General features: G+C 42.0%; 1 protein-coding gene across 1 annotated transcript in view; it reads left to right on the top strand.

Annotated features, from left to right (window-relative positions):
- The window catches only part of LOC122776320 (spondin-1-like), a 96,740-nt gene that overhangs the window by 34,003 nt on the left and 36,625 nt on the right, over window positions 1-26,112 (top strand). The window contains exons 5-6 of the mRNA XM_044036788.1: window positions 2,268-2,390; window positions 3,546-3,694. Coding sequence (XP_043892723.1) covers window positions 2,268-2,390; window positions 3,546-3,694 — 272 coding nt within the window. The remainder of the gene's footprint in view (window positions 1-2,267; window positions 2,391-3,545; window positions 3,695-26,112) is intronic.

The raw sequence follows: 26,112 nt of genomic DNA, 5'->3' as shown, positions 1-26,112 counted from the left end.
AACGACTGTGAAACTAACGGAGGGAGCAGGGAAATCGGCAATGGCTGTGATTTATGGAACTTGTGGGAGTCTGCGTGGAATTTAGATATTCATTTGACCCATCAGAGCAGCAGTGGAGTTTTTGTGTTACCTGTGGTTTCACAGCTGACAAAAGTGGAGACGGGAAAGCCTCTGACAGACAGTGAGGTCTCAGCATTATCAGAAGATCATTATCCATCACACTGCGTGAGCTTGAACTTGGCTAAGACGTCAAGTGTGATGACTGCCAACTGTACGACGCTAATTAATTCAAGCCATCAGCTACGCATTAGCTGCAACACCAGTTTGCAACATCATCTGCTAAGTCATCAGCTACGTCATCACCTGTAACTCAACTTAGCAACATTATCTGCTACGTCATTAGCTGCAACACCAGTTTGCAACATTATCATCTACGTCACTAGCTATGTCATTAGCTGCAACGCAATTTAGCAACATTATCTGCTATGTCATTAGCTGCAACACAAGTTAGCAACATTATCAGCTACGTCACTAGCTATGTCATTAACTGCAACGCAATTTAGCAACATTATCTGCTAAGTCATCAACTGCAACACAGGTTAGCAACATTATCTGCTAAATCATTAGCTACGTAATTAGCTGCAACAGTAGTTAGCAATATTATCAGATAGGCTATCAGCTGTAATGCAAATTAGCAACATTATCAACTAAGTTATCAGCTCCACCATTAGCTGCATCGCAGGTTAACAACATTACCTTGTTGTAAGGCAATGCTAGTTCGTAACATAATCTGCAAAGTCATCAGCTGTAAGGCAAGTTAGCAACTACATCAGCTTCGCCATTAGCTGCAATGCTAGTTAGCAACATTTTCGGATAAGTTATCAGCTGTAAGGCAAGTTAGCAACATTATCAGCAATTTCATTAGTTACAATGCTAGTTAGCAACATTATTATTTAAGTCATCAACAGTAAGGCAAGTAAGCAACATCATCAGTGAGGTCATTAGCTGCAATGCCCCGCAGTATCACTAGTGTTTACTTCGGGAGCTCTGTATGGATAAGAACCGTGGCTACAGATACTTATCACTTCAGGAAATCCTGTCCTTGGCCTGAATGCAAGCTAGAAAGTCGTCAAATTAGCTGTTTGTCAAGCAAAAGTATCCCTGGAAGCAGTTCTCATCCATGTGGAGCTCCAGAAGTAAACACCAGTGTTTTGTATGTAAACTCTGGTGTGAACGCCGCTAGTTTTGATCATAAGACTGGGTCAACAGCCGACTTTAAACCGTTCATCACATTCACTCATCTTTTGTCTGGAACAGCCCAACATTGTGCACTGTATTGAGTGAGGACTTACAGCGACTGCACTCTCAGCTCTGACGCTCACGTTACACATTTGGACAAACGGTTTCTAAAACTTTATCTCCGGGGAATTTCATATTCATAAATTTCCCTCTCCTCATCAAAATCCAATTTTCCAGGCTATTATGCAAGCCAATCAAGCCGCACAGCTTCAATTTGGTGGCATAAGTTTGGCGCCGTCATTGCTTGACACATCCGGGCTGTAACGTAGACGTCGAGTGAGGATTTTATTCCAAATAATTTGGCTACTCATAAATATTCAAGGACTCTCCTTGACCTATCTTTGCAAAACACTGGTCGAGGGCAGTATCTGAATATTTATGAGTCGGCATCAATGTTTATGTGTCATTTTAATAGGACTTTGTTTCGTAGTTGCACTTGTGTGACATTCCTCTCGTTCCAAATAGCCTTCAATCAGCCGGTAATTTATGCAGCTGTGTCAAAGCTCCCACACACAAATGTCAGTTAATTCTTAAATGTATATAATTAGTTTTTCCACACGTACATGCTGGGGTATGAGTATATGAAAAATAACACCATAACAATAAAGAGCAACATTATTAGCTGAGTCGTCAGCTGTGATTAGCTGCAATGCTAGTTAGCAACATTATCAGCAAAGTCGTTAGCTGTTAGGCAAGTTAGCAACATTATCAGCTATGTTATTAGCTGCAATGTTAGTTAACAAAATTATCAGCTAAGTCATTAGCTGCAATGCTAGTTAGCAGCATTATTACAATTGCTAACATATTTGTTTCTACACATAAATGCCATGAAAACAAGTTTAAAAGAGTATATGAAAAACTACACATTAATTATAAAGAGTATACAAGTTAAAGTAATAGAAGCCAACAAAAATCTCTCCTCTATTACATATTGTGTGCATGTGTTTGCACGTTGTGTCTCCATCCAGAGCGTGTTTTTGGTGACGCTACAGAAACTCCTGCCATGGAATGCTGCGCCTGTGGAACAGCCAAGTACAGACTCACCTTCTACGGCAACTGGTCAGAGAAAGTTCATCCAAAAGACTATCCAAGTGAGTTCATCATAATGTATAATAACCACACAGGCATGTGTACCGCGCATTCAGAACGACTGCGGTTATGTTGTCGTTCAAATTAGTCTTGGTAGAAAATGAGACAGAAACACTGTGGACAGGTGGAGATGAGTTTAACAGAGAAGCACAGGTCACTTTGCCCCAGCGTAATAAGAGGAAACAGCTCAAATTGATTGCATCTATGACCACAGGAAGGCAATTTGGGGGTTCATTGTCTTGCCAGAGGACAGACTTGTTCTAGAGCAAGTGGTTTCCCAATCTTTCTATGTGGGCGCCCACTTTTTTAAAGATGCCAAACTATCATCACAATGAAAACTGTGACGAGCAAATTTGTGCATAGTGTAGCAACAGCAGTGTAGTCGTATCTGTGACAGCGCTAACGTCTTTTTGAATTGGTAAATGAATCATTCCTGATAAGTGTTTGGTAAATGAATTAAAACCTAAGTTTTTAAGATTGTCCCCCAACAAAACATACACGCAGGAATTACTTATATTTACATTTGAAAAACCAGCGCCCCTAGTGGTAGGAAAAATGACAGTGGTCGACACATGTTAGACTAACTTACTAAGTTAAATTTTTACTGCCTAACCCTATGTTATTTTGTCCGAACCATAACTTATATAACACTTATACTACCAGCGAACTGAAGCCGGGGACATGGCTGACCATACAGGACAGAAGCTGTGCCAAACACTGGCTTTACGGCCAATTCAGCTTCAGTTTAATCGGTGTTGGCATCGGCTGTTTTAGCTGCACTCAATCAGAAGATTGACTTTGCAAGCAAATGACTCCAGGTCACGAGGGCACACAGCAAGCAGCTCTTATAATGTTTGTGAGCCTTTTTTTTTTTTGGTGTTTCTTTGTTTAATTTGACTAATAAAAGTACAAAAGTACAGGTGCAAGTTCTTCTAGTTTTCCTATTTTCTTTCCAGACCATTTTTATACTCATTCTATGGATACAGAAATATGCAATCAGATCATTTATACAGTTTGAAACTTTAGACGTTTGGTTCATTGGTAGTAACAGGTTATCGATTTGTCTAGTTGAATATTTGGTGTACCTGAGAATTTACAAATTAAAAACCATTTTGGTAGATTTAAACATCCTCATGAGAATCTTCTGTCCCTCCCAGGACGAGCCAATCACTGGTCAGCTCTCATCGGCGCGTCCCACTCCAGGAGTTACGTGCTGTGGGAGTACGGCGGCTATGCCAGCGAGGGAGTGCGTCAGGTCGCCGAGCTCGGCTCGCCCATCAAGATGGAAGAGGAGATTCGACAAAAGGTAGAAACTGACCGACGCCAAACGCTGAGGAACAAAAAACACACGTCAATTCCATGTCTTTACAGTTTTCTGACTGCTTATATTATATACATAAACCCAAGGATTAAATCTGCGCAGGTCCAGGAATAGAACAGTCCAGACGTTCATCAGCGCACATACAGCCAAGTGTCAATTCAGGCTGCTCATTAAATGTATTTGTCGAGGGCGGTTACGACATACTGAGAGGTTAATGACAGGCTGAGCTGATAAAAATATGAACACACACACACACACACACAAAGCATTTATATAGCAACACAGCTGTTCATCATCTCGTTATGCTGGATTCTGAATTTTGGAATTCAGTCAACACTGCCTCAGGGGATGTATGTATGTATGTGTGTGTGCGCGTGTGTGTGTGTGTTCACCACGTTCACTTATTTTTAAATAGTGTTGCGGGGGCAGCAGCCTCAGCAGGCGCAGCCTATGCACTCCATATAATTCTATAATTCTGTATTAATTCAAACACAGATCAATAAAGTTTCTTTATACTTAGCCACAGTGCCACGGTTGAGCCTTCAGTCGTCATCTCTGTTTGGTCGTCTGAATTTCCAGCTTCTTAAATGTGAATGTTCTCTGATTTCTTTGCTCAAAATAACAAGGAAATCATGAAAACTGAATAATATTTGACATTTGAGAACATCGTTTTTAGAAACACAATTTTCTGGCATTTTATGAACCAATCACATGAATAATCGAGGAAATAATTGACAGATTAATCGGACACTCTTGCATTAGATTAGATTATGAAGGTGGCACCTGGTTTAATGCCCCATCTTATTTTTAATCTATAAAAAGGCAAATCTCAATCTCAAATGTCTTGTATTGTTATCTTGTCCAAAAACCAAAAATGATTCAGTTTTAATGATTTCTTTGTTTTATGGAGCAAAGAAACCAGAAAATATTCACATTTAAGAAGCTGAAATGATCAGAAAACTTGCTTTAAATCCTTAAAAAACACTCAGACCAATTAATTGATTATCAAAATAGTTGACGATTCATTTAGTAATCGATTCATAATTGAGTCCTAGGCTGAACAATTAAGTGTGTGTGTGTGAAATTACGATTTTTTATTAAATATTGTCGTGACCTATACGCATCATATTCTACAGACAAAGAAAATATATTTGTTTCTCACAGATCTGCACAAATATCAAATGAGAATAATAAAACAACCAATCCCTCTGATATATCTAAGAATATTTCAGTCAAAAATAATCACAGTTAGATATTTATTCAAAATCCAAACTCCATCCATGTTCAGCCGTTCTTGTGGAAAACTAACACGCTAACATTCTGTGATTTTCCCCTCTGATTTGATTATACAGTTATTCTGCAAATGCAGCATGAGCATCCTCTCTCACACACACACACACACACACACACACACACACACACACACACGCACACACACACAGCAAAAGTTGTGCCCTGGCCATTTGTAAGTGTGGACAATAGTGTGTTGTTAGTGGGCTGTCACTGGTGGTGTGTGTGTGCCTGTCAGTTCAGGTTTGGGCTGTTGTGCAGAGACATTAGCGTCTGACAGACAGCTCTAACTCCTCCGTCTGTCTCTGTGGCTAATAACTACCCCGACACAAAGGAAACTTTCAGTCCATTTCATAGCCAAATGAGACGGCTCGATTTTGTGTATACTGTGGACTGGAATGTTAGCTCCTGACATGTTGAAGAGAAGCAGCTTGATCGTACACAGTGCACTGGAATGTCTGCTATTATTATGACTGTGGAAGAAGCATTTGGGCGTCTGTGAGCTAAAACTGCTAAAACTGCTCTGCTCGGTCCCAAAACTAAGATTTTCACCTGCAGTCGTAGTTAGCGGTACAGTAGTGTGACACATTATTTCCAAATGTCAAAGCAGTAGCACAAACACCAATTACTCAAGAAACAAAGATATCTTAGCAGCGGTGTAATGACAACAGTGACCTCTAGGTGGCACTAGTTTTGTGAAGTCTTGAACTAGAGCTTTTCTCATAAAGTTAGCGATTGTGTTTCATTGACATAGAGCAGCATATCATCAGCATATTATAACACATTATTATTAAAAACAACTTTCGTAATCCAAGAACTTAAAGTGTAAGTGTTGTGCTCTGTCCCTTACATTAAGTATAAATTAAGATTTCCATTTATAGTCGGACTTGGTGGCACAGTAGGCTATTACTTCCAAATCTGAAAGCAGTATTGACAAGTGTGCAAAACAAAGACAACTTTTAAAACCAGATTATTTTTTTATGGTAAAACATTTGACATTCATGATTATTTATTACTCAAGAAAGAAAATATCTTAGCAGGGGTGTAATGACATCAGTGACCTCTAGGTGGCACTAGTTTTGTGAAGTCTTGAACTAGAGCTTTTCTCATAAAGTTAGTGATTGTGTTTCATTGACATAGAGCAGCATATCATCAGCATATTATAACATCCACTTAATATTAAAAAAAACTTTCCTAATCTAAGAACTTAAATAAAGTGTAAATGTTGTGCTCTGTCCCTTACATTAAGTATAAATTAAGATTTCCACTTTTTTTCCAAATCTGAAAGCAGTATTGACAAGTGTGCAAAACAAAGACAACTTTTAAAACCAGATTATTTGTTTATGGTAAAACATTTGACATTCATGATTATTTATTACTCAAGAAAGAAAATATCTTAGGAGAAGTAGAGGTTCTTTAATGTCGCTGAATCAAAACACCGTCAGAGGGTCAGAGAGATCACAGATGATTGACTTCACACTATTTTGATAATTGCTTATTACTTAAAGAAACTGAAAAGTGACATGTGCAAGATTTACTTTTATATAGAGCGGCATATCATCAGGAAATGATCACATTACTATTTAAAAACATTTAATAACCTATGAAAAACTTGTGATTTTCACTTATAGTCATAGTCTCGTAGTGTGAGTGCAGAGCTTATATATGTTTAAGATAGTTTTATTTTCCTTAAGGTTTCAGACTTAAGACAAGCTGAACCACACACACACACACACACAGCCAGAGAGAGACACAGACACGGCCGCACTCTTGAATTCACTGGGGCGTCCAGGTTCAGACTGGGTGAACACCGGAGCGGCTGCTGTAAAGGTGGGAAGCCGACATGGGTCAGTAATCCCTGTCTTAGCAGAGAATCCCAACCATCCGCAGGAGCAATCAGCTGTGGTGATGTGTGGACAAAGCCTTAAGACCGACCTCTCCAAACTCCAGCGCCGATCTCCGCCGCTCCCCAAACTAACACACGAGACAGGCAGACAGGCAGACAGGAAGACAGGCAGGAGATGTGATGATACGACGACAAGTCAGAACATCTCTGTTTAAAAAAAATATGCTTCTCTAGACCAGGGGCGCTGCAGAAACTCATCACACCGCTCATAAAGTAATGAGGCAACGTTTATTATGCAGATAATTATCAGATATTAAAGACACAATTTACTCTGGAGCAAATATTTCGATCAGCTGCTGGTTCTGTTGGTGTGGAACGTGTAAATGAAGACTTTGAACAGACGGACACAAAGACAGCTCGAATAACAAGTGTCCTTTTATTCAGCATTTCTTCATAATCACACGTATCTTCACGAGAGTAGAACGGAGCAGCTTGAGTCTGGGTTTGCGTTGCCGTGAGTGGCAACACTCTAGATTACATGCTGGGCTCCGCAAGTGTCTTGTCTTTATTTCTGGTGAGCTTTTATCGCACGTAACCCACTGAGTTGGCCGTTTACGCGAGTTACATTTTTTTTCTGTTGTGTTTGCAGAGACATGGATAAGCCTCACTCTCAGCGGTGATATTAGAGCACGGCAAAGACAAGAAATGAATGAGAGAGAGAATTCATGTGTGAATAAATGCCCTTGATGAAATGCATGAATAGTAAGGAAAACACTTTTTACATGGAGTGAGAACTCTACCTCTGCCAAGGCCAAACAGAGTAGAAGTACCCCACAGTTCAAATACCTGCATTATCTTTCACCCACATGACCTACAAAAGATAAGACGTAGAGATAAGGGGCTCATTAAATATAATTAAAGACAATATATATACTGTATGTATATATACTCTACCCAACCAAAAACATCAAACTTTTTGTCTTGCACTGCCTCTAGATTTGATTAAGACATCCATTTCCTTAACACATTACACCGTCCATTCTGCTGTTACATTAATTTTCCACCAATGTGTTGTATTTATGAAAGAATTGGACCTCTCAATCTCAGTGGATTTAAAGTCTGGCCTCTATGGTGGTCAATCCATCATTCTTTCATGGTCTATACCGCTGTATCCTTCACATGAGGGTCGTGGCTGACAGAGGGCGAAAGGTGGGGAACACCCTGGACAGATCGCCAGTCCGTCGTACAAAGGCGAACAACCATCCACACAGTCGATGTAGAACACAAACACGTGGAGAGCATGCAAACTCGGACGGGTCGGACGGGGTTGTGGACCCGAGGCAACAGTGCTTAGCTGCTATTCCACCATGTGGCCCATTGTGTCCAATCCATGTGATAAAATCATGTCCCTCCAGGAAGAGACTTCTGGCCTTGGGATCCCCCATGGAGGAGCTGATTGAAGAAGTCCGGGCCTCCATGCTAAAGCTGCTACCCCTGCGACCCGGACAAACGGAACAATTCTTTCTCAGTTAGCTTACCTTGTTTTTGTTGGGCACATGACGTTGCATAAGGCATGTCAGATTCTACGAGTAATATTATATACTAGTATGCGACTTTTTGTCTGGGTAGTGTATTCAAATCTGCAATCTTCTGAGTTCCAGGCCCCACCCCTCGACCAGCGTTGGTGAAAAGCAGTTCTGAAGTTTTTTTTGTAAACTCTCAGGCTCTGTGCCGGAGGTAATCATGACCTAAATCTCTTGTGCTTGTTTGCTCCAGTTGAACTTGGCCATCAGGTCGTCCATCAGACACTCGCTGTCGAGCGTGTGAGCACAAAGACTCGGTGGACGGGACCTGACACGCGTCTGCCCGGGGGGAAAATATGCGCCATAAAGCTCATTTTTGAAAAAGCTTCGGGGCAAAAATCAGCAACCGGCGGCGCAGACTGCTGCACACCAGCCAGCTCGCAACTGGAAATGAGTCTCTCTAAATGCTGACACTGATGACTTGACAGTATTTCGGCAAACAAGTTAAAACCTGCCATGTTGCTGAGGTGGTTGTGTCACTTTCACTGAAGCTGTCAGTGTGAGGGGAAAAGTCATTTCTTTGCTAACAACAGAGAAACCTTCAAGACGGTGAATGTGTTTTATCCTAAATCTGTCTTTTTATCTGTTCACGTCTCACATCAGAGACACATGAACAATCTCAACAGGACAAATATAGCACTCTTAAAATATTTGAAGACCCAGGAACCCTGAAGGGTTTTTTTTTTAAATATAAACCTAGGCCAAAGTATGAATAGATTTAATTAAATATGTATGTAAATATGTATTTTCATTGTCTACTAACTGGTTTCTTTAACTTAAGTTGATGTATTAGTCCAGGAAATCTTGTCCATGTTTAGTTACATACCATCCTCTAGGTTTTCTCATTTGGCCAAAACAACAGTGCGCCAACTAGTGGACTGGAAACCGAGTGTGTGCAGTTGGCACAATGTAATTGTTCGATGTCGTTGTTCACTGTCACACACCCGGCCTACCAAGTAAAGGTACTGTTCTGAGTCGTGACGTACCGTACTGTACCAAAGTAAACCGTGACGGAAACACAGCATTGGTCGAACAGCCAGTAGGAGGCGCCCTCCACAGAAATGGAGTCCAGAGAAAGTGCAGAAGTCTCGTTTTCTCTCACATCCCTTGATTCTTTCATGCTGAAAGGTTATTATGGAATCATTGATCGATAATGACAGAAATATGATTCCTGGCGCAGCTTTAAACGACAGCGTTGAAATTTATGAGCTTCTCTGCCTCACAGTGTCAGATGGTCAGAATCCGAAGGAACGTGGCTCTGGCTCTGGGTTTTGCCCTAAAGGGTTAAAATAAAGAGATCTTTTTTAATGACTCCAGAAACAAAATCACAGGGCACATCTCGTTATCGATCGCTCGGAATTGTCACGCTACAGCCGAGAGAGTGCAGCGATCACACACGAGAGGAGGCCGTAGAAGTGTTCTACGAGCTGCTGTCCAAAGAGTAAAATCCAGAAACCTTTGTCAGTGCCACACGTGAAACACAAAGTGCACTGACACTGGACCAAAAAGAAAAAAAAAGGACCAGTAGTGACATAATTATGACTCTCTGTGAAATGCCACATGCTCTCCACCAGGTGTGATCACGCCGAGATCACACAGCGAAATGTCAAGAGTCTTCCCGTCCGGGAGCGAGCCATTTGTGTCACCATGAAAGAGGGAAACGCGTAATCGCCGACTCCCGCTCCATCACATTTTAATGAAGTTAGTGCAGTTCTCTGCCTCCGTTGTGATTCCAAACGTCGGAAATCTCACGGTCCACCGCAGCGGCCTCGCTCCACGCTGCTTTCCTGCTCACTTCTGAAAGGATTTGTCAGTCGGGGTCACACTCCCCCCCCGCCCCCCCCGGGACTGTCACGACTGCAGCTGTTGTGAAACCATTAGCATGAGACGCTTAACTTTTACAAAAATAAAGTTCTCGCAGCTTTTAGGGAGCAGGAATCTTTCTCCTTTTTTCAAACAGAGACTCAAAGGAGGTGTTTAAAGACACACAGCTGCAGATTTTGCCCTCCGAACATCGCCCTGAGCCACACAGGCCTGGTCGTAGAGTCTCATTGCTGTTAGGGCGTCTGCCGGGGGGGGGAAAGCTTTGGCTGAGACTTTCTCTGTTTATTTCCATTACAAAGTCTCAGTGTGGTGAAAAAAAAAAAAAAGTTTGGCTGTTAGAAATGTAAAAACGCAGAGTCGCAGTGACCTTGTGTGTGTGTGTGTGTGTGTGGAGACAGTTTGGACACAGCAGGTGGTCCATTTGCAGGTTTTCCCGCCGTCGGTCTGAGGCAACTTCACTCAAACACCTTTCATCATCGCAGATGCTGTTCTCTACTTTCTCGCATAACTTAATTAATGTTCTTTATCGGTGTCTCTCCTTCAGACTCTCCTCAGCCCTGAGGGATTCAAATATCTAAGAGGGATTTTTCTGTACTGCAATATGATTTGGTGAATTAAGACTATTAATATGAGAACATGATGTGAAAAGTTTTAGATTCAGTCAATATCTACCGCTTTATCCTCCACCAGAGGGTCGCGGGGGGTTGCTGTGTCAATCTCAGCTGACATAGGGCGATGGGCGGGGTCTCACAGGGACACGTTTTGGGGACAAACAACCATTCACATGTTTTTGGAGGAAGCCGGAGAACCTGGAGAAAACCCATGCACACTCCATGCAGAAAGGCCCTCGCTCCAATCGGGGTTCAAACCCTGGTCTTCTGGCTGCAAAAGCAAGAGTGCTAACCACTCCCTTTGGATTACCAATTTGACATTCAAATTGGATTATCACTGCCCTATAGTGTCTCTTTATCTGCCTTTTCACTGTAGATTTTCGTTCAGAACTGTAGAACTGCATTGTGGGTCTGCTGCTCCTCTTCGCAGAAGAATTGGATCAATTAGAAGTTGAAAAAGTTTGCAAGCGGCAGTGCAAGAACCAGTGATGTTAGCCATAATCCGTCGTTCATTTTTCGGCCCGTAAAAATGTTGATTGGTGTTTCCCAAACCTGGAAATGATCATGTTTTAATGATTTCTTTGTTACACGGAGCAAACCAACCGGAAAATATTCATACTTAAGAAGCTGAAAAATCAGAAAACTCTCACAAAATAGTTAGACTAATGAGACCTCTATTGAATGGAGAAATAAGAACATTTCATGGTGGACAGGTACATTAAAACACTTAGATCGGTGAATTTGCCCTGAAATGAAGTTTAAATCACACGTTGTTCCATCGGTTGTTAACTGAGCTCTTGGCTCCTCCCACCAAAGCACTCGCACAAACTGAGTGACGTAAACCCGTCGAGTCGCTCGTCATCCTCGTCCTCCTCGTCCTCCTCGTCCTCCGTGCTCGTCGTCAGTGGGTTTCTGTGAGGAAGGGACGGGACACGAGTCACACTCGTCTTCATCAAATGTGACCTAATGGAAACTTCCTGCCGTCACCTTTATGATGAAATATATGTTTTCTCTGCATCAGTAGAGAATACGACGATGAAGAGGAAGGGTTATGAGGAATGTGAGTTATATTGTCAAGTTTGACTTTTAAATCTGGGGTCCATTTTTCATTCTCTTTAATGAGAATCCATAAATCTGGACAAAAAGATTCCGATAAGTAGATCTTTTCCCCCTTTTTTCCCACTTCCTCTCAGTCCAACTGTCTTCCCTCTGTGTCCTGCACATAAATTTCCCTTTGTGCTTTTTTTTCCTTTCTCTTTCATCCGTCCTTGATTCATCTCATTTCCTTCCTGTCAGCGGACAATCGCAGCCAAAAGCGCGGGGCAGCGTTTTCCCCGGCCGTCTCATTTCCTGCCGTCCTCTTCTGTCTTCTGTCCTCCGTCTTCCTCGTGGCGTGTTTTTTTTTCCTCTTTGTTTTTTAAAGGCCTCATTTCAGACAGATTGTCAGAGAAGGATGAGTGGGGGTGAGAGGAAGGGGACTGAGGGTGGGCGAAGAGGACCAAGAGAGCTATCATCCACTCAAAATACACAGCAAAAGGAAATTGATGCAGACGTGCCACAGATAGACGGGCGAAAACGCACACACGCACTCCCCCTCGTCTTTATTGCTTCTTGCAAGAAGCTGAATAGAGAAGGAAAACAGACGGCGCTCGAGTGAAGAGCGCTCCAAAGTTTCCCTTTCTCACGGCCGACTCCTGTCAGATTAAGAGTGAAGGTGGTAATGCTAAGTGACGCACACGCTCTCTTCTGCGAGTGTATCTCTGCGTTTGTGTTCGTGAATCTGTCACCGCTTTTTTTTGCCGAGACGTTGTGTGTCACAGCCGTCACAGCCTCCACTCTCTCTCTGCGCTGAGAGGGAGTGTTTGTGGCGCCGCTCAGATCGCCTCAGCGGGGACTCTTTCTCACTGTCACTCTGGTTGTTATTCAAAATGGCTGTTTGATGTGTCTGCGGTAGACTCTGCTGCTCTTATCTCATCTCCTAAAGTCAAGTCATCTGCTGAGTTATTAGCGAGCACTCGTTTTTAAGTGAGTACGATTTCATTCATATTTACAGAGATTTAAAGAGGCCGAAACCAGGACTGAGGTGACCTCGGGGTGGTTGTGCTCATGTCGGTATCTGCTTATAGGTTTCAGGACAAACTCCCTGCAGCAAGGTGGCTTTGTGGTTAGCACTGTTGCCTCACAGCAAGATGGTACTGGGTTTGACTCCCGATCCGGGACCTGTAATGGGCAGAGTTTAAGGCAGAACTTCAATGTAATCAAGTCGTCCGGCAGCTCACTGCAAGCAGGCGACCAGAACCAGCACATCGCCATCTCCAGTCTCCATCTATATATCCATGTGTATATATATACGTATATATGTGTATATGTGTGTGTATATATATATATATATATATATATATATATATGTATATATGTGTATATATATATGTGTGTGTGTGTGTGTGTGTGTGTGTGTGTGTGTGTGTATGTATATGTATATATATATATATATATATATATATATATATATATATATATATATATAGTCTCTGGAATAACCCAGTAGTTTATGAACTGTAAGCCAAGTGTTTTACAGTTTATTGAGCATCATCTTTCTTTTTCGACCTTCCTGCAGTATTACTTGACCTCTCTTTATGGGGGGCAGTTGTCCGTGAGTGTGTGTGTGTGTGTGTGTGTGTGTATATTGGAAAGATTGTCATCAAAACAAATTATCTCACCCATTAATTTTTCTACCGGGGTCAAGTTAATTAAACCACTTAAAAGTCAATGAAAGTGGTGATTGTGGTGGTCTTGAGTCAGTCACATGGCACCTGTATGGGACCATCATTTAGATCATAAACCCCTCAGGAAAATGTTTACTGATGTTGTAAATCAAGTGGGTAAAAGTAAAAGCTCATTTTCTCATAGACTAGTGAAGTCACACCTGATGACCTTTAGAGAGAATCCAGGTATATTATTTTTTGACCCAGAAACTACTTCCTTTTTGAGTACTATTGCAGTACACGTGCCCATTCTCTTGCACAGTACACACCGGTGCCCTGACTTAGTTTGAAGTCTGTCAAGTGCAAGTGACCCAATTAATTCCTCAAGTTTGAAGATGATCGGACCAAAGCTCGAGGAGAAGTTCGTTCATTGGTGCGAATTCGCCGAGATCGCCAAAAAATGGCCATTCACCCCAAGATGGCGGCCTTCCTGTAGGACTTACGGCGATGTCGTCAGTGACTTTTTGGACCGTCCTGACATAATTCAAATGTGTACCAACTTTTGTTGATGTACGTGAAACACGACCAAAAGTCACCTGATAAAAGCTGATTTTTATATTCGTAAGCCCCTCCCACCTCCAATTTTTCAATTTTATTCACCAAGCGACTTTCACACGTAAATTTCCACCAGGCTTGATGCGGTTGCCAAAAAATAGGGGAGTGTTGGGGTTTGGGAAAGGCTTCAAAAACACGATTCATTAGAGGGAAGAATAATATGAATAATTCCTTCTCACCTTGTGCTTGAACCCTAATAATGGGATTATGGGTTATGGGACATTTATAGAGACATACAGTCTAAACTGGAGTTTGTAAACCACTCACTCTCCTGCACCAAAGTCCAGACAGAAAATCTGTATTTACACAGGAGCTGCTAGTCTACTGCTGTCACAGGTCAATCACAGGTAAAAGGAATTTTAACCCAAAAAAAACACAATTTACATTTGAATTTACTGATGGACGAATATGAGTGGACATATATGAGTGCAATAAAATACAACAGAATATCACGAGTTACATCATGCCGCTGCGTCAGATAATACTGAAATGAGATGGCAGCAAATGCTGTGATGGTAGTCTTGAGATCTGGACATCACCATAGGTGCAGTGTAGAATAAAACCAGTAGGTGGCAGCAGAGGTCAGTCAGATTAACTAAGATTAGCTTTCATGTAGGATATTGTCAATATTCTACAACAGAATATTTGGGCCCTGCAGAAGAAAAGGAAACTTTCAAAATAAAAGTCGCAATATTACGACTTTTGCCCTGTGATTGACTGGCGACTTTTGCCCCATGTCAGCTGGAATTGGCACCAACTGCCCAGCGACCTTCATGTGGAGGATATTACGACTTTTTTTTCCCCACTTTTTCAGTGGAGAATGGCTCCATCCAAATGATGAGACTGCAATGGAATGCCACCCGGCTTCAGTTTATCATAAGAATCAATGTTTGACAGCCGATATTGTCCAACAGGGGCCTGGTTACAGGTGACTTTGAATGAATTTCCAGTTCCCAAATGACTCACAATTCTTGAGGTTTGAAAGCAGGAGTTCAGATGTAAACACAGGTGGACGTAATCACTCCATGTGTCAGTACACGTTTCCTGTCACTGCGGGAAACAGGAGGTGGAACTTGTCAGGTCGTCATAACCAATGAAGCGTCGATGCTGGCGGCGTTCTCTTAATGGAAAACACGAGGAATCATTTGATTTTCATCGCATGCTTGATATTCGCCTCAGATTGACTCCACTCACTCTGTGTGTGTGTGTTGTTGGCGGTATCTTGATGAATTCACAGCACTGCCACCTTGCACTTGCCTCAGGTATCTTCTCTTTAATCAGATACGTGTCGTCCTCCATAAAAACTGAGGAGAATATATTACCTTTTTAACGCCGCTTCTGCTCCTCAGTGTGAAAAAGAAGAAAAAGAGAAACTACTTTGCTTGTTTATTTATATTTACTCACTTTTATTTACTGGCATTTCATCAACTTGTCAGTGCTGTGTGCGCGTGCTTCATCACACCTCGCTGTGGTTTGACAGTATCTGTAGCGCTGGTCATGCGGCGGGTCATATGAAGGGTGTTTTTCGTCACGCTATATTTGGACTTAACTTCACTTGTCTCCAAGAGCGAGAGGGGAAAACGGGAGACATCTCAGCTCAGTACTGCATGTGTGTGTGTGCGCGATCATGTCTTTTTCCTCTTTCTGTGTGATTTGTGCACACGTGGGAGTGTGCGTATAGTTTGAGTTCTCGGTGTGAAAAGAGTGGCAGGTAGTTAAGTCTGGGAGCAGCTGACGACAGAGCGCACACACACGCACACACACACACACACGCTCAGAGAGTCCTGGGGGATTTTTTTGGAAAGCTTTCGGCGGCTGACAAGCCGACTGCATCTCACAGCCGACTCTTAATTGGCTGAGGATTTCAGGAGGGAGACAACTGGACGTAGGAAGCAGAGGATAAAGACGGCGACAGCCAAGAAACATCCTCCCTACTTCATAAAGATGATTGCATCCCTCACACACACACACACACACACACACACACCGTCCTCGAGCTAATTAATGACTACGTTTTTCAGCACATTTCTGATTATTTGATGCAATAAAATACAACAGAATATCACGAGTTACATCATGCCGCTGCGTCAGATGATGCTGAAATGAGATGGCAGCAAATGCTGTGATGGTAGTCTTGAGATCTCGACATCACCATAGGTGCAGTGTAGAATAAAACCAGTAGGTGGCAGCAGAGGTCAGTCAGATTAACTAAGGTTAGCTTTCATGTAGGATATTGTCAATATTCCACGACAGAATATTTTGGCCCTGCAGAAGAAAAGGAAACTTTCAAGAATAAAAGTCGCCCTGTGATTGACTGGCGACTTTTGCCCCATGTCAGCTGGAATTGGCACCAACTGCCCAGCGACCGTCATGTGGAGGATATTACGACTTTTGTTTCCCCACTTTTTCAGTGGAGAATGGCTCCATCCAAATGATGAGACTGCAATGAATTGGAATGCCACCCGGCTTCAGTTTATCATAAGAATCAATGTTCCATAAAGCCTTTGGCTCTCTGTTTTTATACTGACTGACGACGACAGAGACGCCGTGTTTCATCTCCCTGTGGATACAAAAAATGATCAATCTAATTGTTTCTTGAGAGAAACTGTAAAAGCTCCTTGAAAGTAAACACAGATGTAACCAGCAGCAGCCTCACAGTCGACCGTTACCGGCCGTTTCATTTCCTAATCCACAGATGAGAGGTTTTCCACCAAGTCTGTGTGAGTCTTTCTTTGGAAGTGACTCATTTTCTTCCACAGTCTTCTCAAAGTCCTGATACTCACGCTCATCAACTATTTCCTTATTTCATGAAGCCCAAACCAAAGTATACCTTCACAAGAGGATCCACATTCCTCATCTACAGGTGATCTGTGATATTATTCTTGTAATATTATGGATTTAATCTTGAAAGGTTACATTTTTGTCTTCTGTATGGCCCTAATACTTCGTTAAACCCCTTTCATATTGGCCGTATTGGTTCCACAGTCGCCAACAATGGATAAATGACCCCAGAAATCGACCGCAGACGTGGCCTGGTCATGCACTCCCTATGGAAGACCTCCAGAAGGCTCCCAATCTCCAGGAAGACCTCCAGAAGTTTAACATCACCCTGGAGGATGCAGAAGCGCTGGTACAGGGTGCCAGTGATGGAGAGCACTGGTGGACATGATGTTTCAAGCTGCTTCCAAGGAGTTACATCCTATTTATTCTGTTCCTCCCACTCTGTTTTTCATACTGATGCCTTTTAGAGCCTCAACAAAAAGTTTTCATCTGCGATTTCTGTTGAATGGAAGCTCAGTTAGTCAGAAAGAACAAAGAGACCGTTTTGGGGGGGAACAGGAGCTGTGGAGTGAAGTCTTCTTCTGTGAGATTTATAACGCTTTTCTAGTCTTGATGACCACTCAAAGCTGCTTTACACTCCAGTTTTGCCTTTCACCCATTCACACCCATTCCTCACACCTTCATACATTTCCTATCACTCATCTTTCACACCCGTTAAGTGTCATGCCCAAGGACACGTCGGCATAGCGGAGCCGGGAACCTTCGCCCCATGAAAGATTTGAAGATGATCTTCTAAGATTCTAATGTTTACATTAAATCACGACTTTTTATTTAATTTTCCGGTCTTTTTGTTTAAGACCTTTACGACATCTCCTACTGTACGCACTGATTACACTAATCACTGGCGGACCCTTCACGGTCATAACTCACGAGCACGGCGAGGGTCTTGTTCTCGTGCACTGTGGTTATTCACGGCCAGTCTTTTATCAGCCAAAAGTGTCAGAGCGAGAAGAGACGCGTTTAATTAGCCGCGTTATAAATAACCTGCTATTGTAGTCGGCGTAGCGACGAGAGCGTGTGGTGAAGTGGAAAATGAGATGTCACTGACTGAGAGATGTTATATTAATGTTTTTAATTGTGCATTATTCACTGAACGTGAAGATGCGAGCGAGGTTCAGGAAATGCGACTGCGTTGACACGGAGATGAGAGAGATACGGAGCTGTAAACGTGAACTCGCTGTTATCTTTCAAAAGAAAACAGAATGTTTTGTTACATACAACTCACAACTATGTTCTACAGCAAAAATCCTTTGATAACCTGCAACTTTACATGCGTAGGTTCAGCAGAGGGTCCTTGAAATTGATTTGAAAATCACCCTAAATAGACACGGGTCATTGAAAGTGCTTGAATTTGAGTGCAAGAATGGAGTGAAATTGACATGTAGGTAAATGTCTCCCTTGTTTGTTACGACGCCACCTACTGTTTAATGCCCGGCATGAAGACTCTCTTACAAGTCGCCCTCCCATTTTAAGCTGTGTCCGCACATTTAGCTCCTTGAATCTGAGGGAATTGGGTCCTGGAAAGTCCTTGAACCAAGGTGTGGAAACTAACTTAATCCCAGATTATTAATACATAACTTGCCCCATGTATTGAAAAACAACAATTCATACAATCAAGGAACTCTACACTTATTTCTTTTTTAAAAGTAAATAATTTGATCTACATTTTCTGCCAAATAAAAATGATTTTAACTAAACTTTTGACACTGGGCCTTTAGGAACATGACATTAAAAGTCAATAGGACTTAAACGATACAGAAAATGCATATTTTGTGTCGACTGCTTCACCTTCTCAAGTTGAAATATAGAACTTGAGCAAATTATTCACACAATGTGATGTCATGAGAGCATTTAGACTGGACTGTTGTAGAAAAAGTACAGCTTTACTGTCAAAGAAGAGCAAAGAAACCAATTTATTTTAGATTATATTATATTTTCTGTGCTGGTACTAAAATTGCGTCTCTGTATGTAGAAGAATTCTTCAAAGTACATATATATTTTTGAAGTTCTTTGGGCAGATTAGCTGTAAAGAGTGTAAAAATATTCAGAAGAATAAAAGTGATAAAATAAGTTTTAAAAATGTCGCATCTCTTCTCTAGAAGAGTAAACACAAACAAATAATCCTGTGTGAGAGGCCACCATTTCTGTGCTTTGCTGCCACCTGCAGGCTCGTCCAGTCATGTTCCACTGTCCCGAAAAACCACCATTTTAACACCGTTCTCACTCAGATTCTCACTGTTATCACAATCACATCATCGCAGGGTTCAGCAGTTCATTAATCTGACCTTATGAACAGGTCGAGTGAGAAAGTGAGAATTAGTTTTAAGAGTAGCAGGAATCGGCTCAGACTCGAGCGATTAAAATCTCCGTCATGTCTTTGTTCCCCACAAAGACACCTGGAGGCGATAATTAAACATATACTGTAGCTGCTGAGTACAGGACTCAGACGTGGGAGGTTGTTTAAATGGAGACGCGGTGTTTGTTGTGTCAGCACAACAGGGGGAAACAACAGAAAGTGATGTTTTCCTTTGAAATGCTTCTCTTCATTTTCCTCCCGATGAAACACGCGCGTCGGGTGAATTACAGAACAGCGTGAGAAGATTCAGAATGAAGGCAAACGCCTTCGACGGTATGGGAAGTAGAATAAATGTAATTAACTGTGCATATTTATTGCCATTGTAAAGAAAAACCACCTTATAACACCTATATTTTACATCTCATTGCTCTCTCTCGATCTCCAGTATTTCCATTATATTTTAATCTCATTCATTTATGTCTGTTCTCATTTAAGTTGTATTATATTTAGCTGCTACTGTTGCTGTGCCGTGGTGGCAACGTGAATGGAAAATGGTCGAAAAAAATGATCAAAAATGAATGTTTTGATACCTGTTACGGTTTTCAAACAATCGTAGTTTAAGTTTTATACTTTTTTTGGACGTTTTCAGATTTTTTCAGAACTTTAAAACATGTTGTTTTCTTTGTTTTTCACTGGTTTCGGACACTGGTAGACTGAAGGGGGGGACAGGGAGGGGGAGGGGGAGGGGCTTGTGTGTCAGTCTCTCTCTCGCTCCAAGTTTAATTCCACAAATTAAACATACTTTGTCTAAATGCTTTAAGTTTTAAAGGTTCAATCCAACCAAATTGGCAACAAGAAGCAGGCACAATCAAAATTCCGCTGCAGAATTGTCTAGTTTTTATACTTTATATTTATTTAATGACCTTTTATTGGACTGAATTACACTTTTAGTCACTATTGTATACAAGAAAGTGATATAAAAAAAGAACATACATTGGTTTCATCCCGCCGGTACCTTCCTCTTAAAGGTAATTCCTGTGATGAGTGCTTTCATGAGGGGTCATGACGTTGTGATCAGTCGTCTCAGAATGACCCACCAAAAATTCCATCTCACAACTTTGAGGTTTTCTTCTAAAAAGAGACTCTGTTTGAATCCCGGCACGGACGAACGCTTCCGCCCTGCAAAGAGAAGACGAATTCAAACTCGATTGAAGTGCAAACTGTCATAAAGACGGAGATATTTCTTCACTTAAATCCTCCTGCTTTGGTACAAAGCAGCCGATATCCACTAAACTGGCAAACATTTTTTTTTTTTCAGGGATATCAGCAGTCAGAGTTTTGGCTGCTGGAATTCAAACTTGCTCGTTATCAGTTTCCTTGCCGCTGCAAAACATGAAAAGTTGTCAGTTAAAGCTTTAAACTGCTTTCCGTGCAGAATCTCTGGACTACCTGAGGCACAGAGAAAAAAGACAGATCCCCATGGGTTTTCCAAATCACAATTCACAGCATGTCTTTCTGTGTTTTTGGACGCCGACAGTTTACAACTCAATTACACTGTGCTGTTGTTGAGACAGAATGATGATGATGATGACGTCGCTCGTTTCCTCTGTCTGTCGTTGGTCTCGTGTTAAACGGCTTTAACGCTTCACTTTGTAGTGGGACTTAAATTAAGCCCAACGTTCAGCGAGGGGATTTGTGGTTTCGTAACTACTATCTTATCCTCTTTAGTGTGGAAATGACTGGCAGCTCCTTTTGGCTTGATATTTTTCTTTCTTCACTTGAAGTTGTAGCACGTCAATATTCAGTTGCACGGATGCAAACTGTGTGTTGTACAGTAACAAAGTACAAATACTTTCTTACTGTACTTTGTTATTTATTTATTTTCTTACTCAACTACATTTCCTCTAACGCTCTTTGTTACTCGTTACTACCAGAGAAAATCAGAAGAAGAAGAGTTGGTATTATGGTCTGTATTTATATAGAGGTTTTCCAGTCTTGACACTACAGTTTTCAGCCATTCACACACTGCAACATGGGGTTAAGTGTGAGCCAGGAATTGAACCCACAAGCCACTTTCCAGTTGAAAAACAACTCGCCCTACCACTCACTCATTTACGCACTCACTCACTCACCTCGTCAGTGAAGGTACTGAAGCCCCATCATTTCCATATAGCATGAAAAATATTCAGCAATTTAGTTGGCATTGTCTCTCAAAAAGTGTCTCAATATTGACATCACAAACCATGTCTTTAGTGTCCTCCAAGTCGCTCCTTTTTTAAATTCCTTCATACCATCCACTCTCCAGTGTCATACATCGCAATATTGTCCATGTGTGATCTCATAACTGTGTTTCTCAAAAGGCCACATAGGAATTCTGTCTATAAAGATAACTTGTGTGCGGATAAAGCGGTTTTCATTGATGAATTTGATAAGAGAGTTGTGCGCGCGGCCTGTAACTCCCCCAGTCATAAATGTTTAAAAAGGTTATTTTAAAATGCACAGCACTGACGGACAGCGCCGCGCAGAGTCAATCACTTTTACTCGGGGCTAAAGATCAGCTGTCAGCAAATCGATGGCGGAGACGGAGGCAGTCGTGAGGACAGTTTGTTAGGCTGCTTGGCGCTGCGGGGACTGTCTCGTCTTGTCTCCATGTCTTGCGTTTGTTTAATTTAGTAATTTTACTTCTCTGTCAGGTGATAAGGAGTGTGGGGTTTAAGTTGTAGATCAGAGTTTTAGCAAAACAAGGCATCATTTTTACTCGATAATACTCACTGGACATTATATCACTCACTTTTCAAAAACGCTTATCTTCACTGCCCAAGTACTTTTTGCAGGGATAAAGTTTTGATGTTGATGATTCGTCCATTCGTCAAAGAAAACGACAATAACAGGTACGACAAGAACACGAAACACAGTCAATCACGGCAAAAACAAAACAGTAGTAGTGAAATCTACTTAGATCAGTGACAGAGGCAGAGACAACACATGAGGGACTCCTTCATCTCATTCTAACTCCCAGTCCATGACCGGTGACAAGATTTCGGTCCATGTGCAGAACGACAAGTCCCACTCCAGTCTGACTAAGCGTATACATGCAGGTGTAATCGGACTATGACTCGCATTATCCAGGTGTGTTAGTCAGACTACGGTGTTTACATGACATTAAGAAAACTGACTTATTGCCTTCGTCCGACTAAAATCAGACTTTTAACACGGATGTAAACGCAAGTATTGAGTACTGAGGTTGTAAGGTCGGACTGGGAGGTTCCACCAGCGACGTTTGTCACTTTTTATGGCCCAAGAAACACAAGAATTAATCTCTAAAACAGTCGATTTGTTAACTGAAAATGGAAAATAAATGGCAGCTCAATAATAATAATCCACCCCAGTCTCAGCAATCAAATTCTTTCTTTGTGTCCACTTTTGACCTCATATCTACATCTACCGCGGTCGATATGGATCCAGTGGGTACGTGTGGAGGAACAGCTGCCTCGCCGTTAATCCAGCACACCAGACTGCTGCTCTGCAGCTGCCACCTTGCATGTTTTGCATCTGCGTCTGAAGTGTGTGTTAGTGTGCACCTCCATCCTCTGCTAATTGGGAATTTGTATTCCCCATAAGCACCAAGGATGAGCACCGAGATGCGAGTCCGCACCTGTTGTTTGTGGTTCTGTCGGAGGCGGGTCAGGATTAACAGCCATCACCACCCTCTTCTCTCATCAATAATCACACTCACGTCACTGAATCCCCAATTAGCTCCCGAGCCGCTGCCCTCAGGCCTGATCTGACTTTATCTTCAGGTTTTGAAATAATGAAAGAGATTTGTGTCTTTTTAAGTTATTACTGGTCCTCCTGCCAGAGATGTTCATCCAAATGATTCTCTCCCATTGTATCTCATTATAACAGAGAGGAAAAAAGATTAAGTTTAATCAGAAGGGGCATTTGTGCTGTAGAGTCAATTGAAGAGAACAGAAATGATGGTTTCTCCTTCAGTTCGTCAAAGGTCTTTCGCTTTACAAATGAGCAGGTATGTTCAAGCTCACTAAAGATGTGATTACAACCGTTCCCACGGCCAACTGTTGGCCCGCCGTGTGTTTTCTTCACTGCATCACTTGTGTTTTAGAATGTGCAACATTCAACAAAAACAAGGCAGAGGAAGAAGAATTAAACAACAAACACAACATGGATCTTGTTTCGTAGTCAGAAGTATCCAGCACTGTTCCAAGTGACGATCATTTTAAGACATCCCCTAACGACCATATTTAGCATATGTAATGTATAGTGATGGTGGATAGGATGCTAAATGTTAGGAAACATGAATTTTCTCCTGGAAGTCATAGTTTATATTATCACGCACTTGCATTCATGGTGTTGTTAGCAATGAAATACATGTCTTTAGTTTAACGGATAATGCTTTGAATATTTTAGGGTAATTTGTACTTTGTTTGATATTTTATTTTTATTAACAACTTAGTGGAAATGTGAGCATAAGTTATTCTATATCCTCGGGATCCTAAAATATTGTGATGCAGCACCATAACGGCAACTATGTGTTTTTATTTGGTCAAATCAGAAAAAACCTTGAAGCGCATTAGACTGAAGTAGTTACCATGTTGTCCAGGAGAGGGTGCAGTGAGCACAGCTTGGCCTTGACTTGTTAGCTTAGCTGTTGACGAACAGCTATCTCCTGACTCACTTGTCAGCTTAGCTGTTGCCGAACAGCTATCTCCTGACTCACTTGTTAGCTTAGCTGTTGGCGAACAGCTATCTCCTGACTCACTTGTTAGCTTAGCTGTTGGCGAACAGCTATCTCCTGACTCACTTGTTAGCTTAGCTGTTGACGAACAGCTATCTCCTGACTCACTTGTTAGCTTAGCTGTTGGCGAACAGCTATCTCCTGACTCACTTGTCAGCTTAGCTGTTGGCGAACAGCTATCTCCTGACTCACTTGTTAGCTTAGCTGTTGGCGAACAGCTATCTCCTGACTCACTTGTTAGCTTAGCTGTTGACAAACGGCTATCTCCTGACTCACAACATCTGCTGACTCACTGCTAGCTTAGCTGTTGGCTCCACCTAAGTGAGTCAAATTGTCATTTGAACTTGATTTAAACTTACAGCAAAAAAATGTACATAGCGTCAGAACGCAGAGATTAGCAGCATTTTCTTCTCAAACCCTATTCCAACAGGATTAGTTTAACATGAGGAGGTTAAGTAATTATTACCAGAGTGATTCTCAGTGATTTTAGTCCCATCTGAATGTGCCATGTCATTCATGTCATCATTACTGTACAATGTATGTAAATGTTACGGTGACTTTTACCCTGCGTAAAAAGGTCTAGAACAATTACCCCAGGTAATGCTAATGCCTGTGCAAACACACCAGCAGTAAATGACGACAGACGGTGACGGCGGAGCATAAATCGAGCGCCACTCCGTGTCCTGGATGTCTAGGTTTTCATGTAGCCGGTGCCGGGTCAGGGATCACCGGGTTTGTTACCCCTCTTGTCCCCCACGAGTTGGGGCCCTTGTCAGCGCCCCGGGTTACTGGGTAGCGTGACAGAATGTGTGCCTTGTTTGAGGGATCACATGCTTTTCCCTGATTAACCTCTCCCAATTTGGGTAGTTTTACTGAGATTTCTTGTCCTGCACAAATTGGCCATTAATATTTCAGACGTCCTGTGGTTAAATGACATTACTCCACCTCCCCATGTAGAACTAATTCCTCCCGACGAGGACTTTGGTCTTGCATTACCACCAATGCTAATCGGAGCCGAAGCTGTGAGTCATTTAAACCTCGAGTGGATGCCAATTAAACGCATCCCCACTGGTCAATAAACCAGTTTAAACCCGGGTTTAAACTGGTTTATTGACCAGTGGGGGATGAGGGTATTAATAACAGACAAACACAGATGACTGACAGCAAACAGGGCCTGAACAGTTGCTTGTTAGCTTCACAGGCCCACCAGGTAGCGGCGAGTTCCGAGCTTTATAATGAGGCTACTTTCTTTCATGTGGACCAAAGCTTTAATCCCCAACACACTTTAGCAGCGTGACATATGGTAAACAGTGCGTTTCTCATCACCTACACAACCCTTTCCATCTCATTTAGTATTCACACCTTTCTTCTCGCTTTTGTTTCCCTCTTCTTCTCTTCTTCTTTTTATTTGCTGTCACTATGTTCCTCCCTTCCCCGGTGTTTTCTCTCTCTCTGCATATTATCTTCCACCTTTCTTCCAAACTGCCATCATCATGAGCTTGACCCTCTCCCCTCATTCTGTCCTACTTTTGGGGGGGGAAAAAAGCAGCAAATGAAGTGTCTGAAAACATGTATTTGACCTTGATGCCACAGTGTGAGTGTTGATTGCTCTGCAGAAACTTTATTGCCCTTGTGTGCACCCTTACTTGTATTGTGTGGCTGTTTAATGGAGAGTTTGTGAGTGTGGTTGTATGAGGCATTAACACATTCAGCCTGAGGCTCCTGCTCACTGAAAACATGGCTAAGGACACAAGAAAAAAACATATTTTAGCCACTTAAAAAAGAGTCTTTAATATCCTAACATTATGCTTGCAACTTTCTCTTGCTGTTAGACTGCACTGTCCAACCAGAACCTGAAGTGCTGTCCACGATTTCACATCACAGCACACACGTGCCGTTAATCCACTGCTTCAAATCCTCCATTCAGATTTACCTCAGTGACACAGACTCACCACAGGAGGCAGCAGAAGGCCAGCAGCTCATGTGTGTCCTTGAGCTAAGACTTTTTTTTAAGTGTTTTACTCATTTGAACTGCC

This window comes from Solea senegalensis, linkage group LG10 (genome assembly GCF_019176455.1).
Source record: "Solea senegalensis isolate Sse05_10M linkage group LG10, IFAPA_SoseM_1, whole genome shotgun sequence".
Classification (NCBI taxonomy): Eukaryota; Metazoa; Chordata; class Actinopteri; order Pleuronectiformes; family Soleidae; genus Solea; species Solea senegalensis.
The sequence above is the reverse complement of the archived record's forward strand: the minus strand, read 5'-3'. Positions and strand labels throughout refer to the sequence as shown.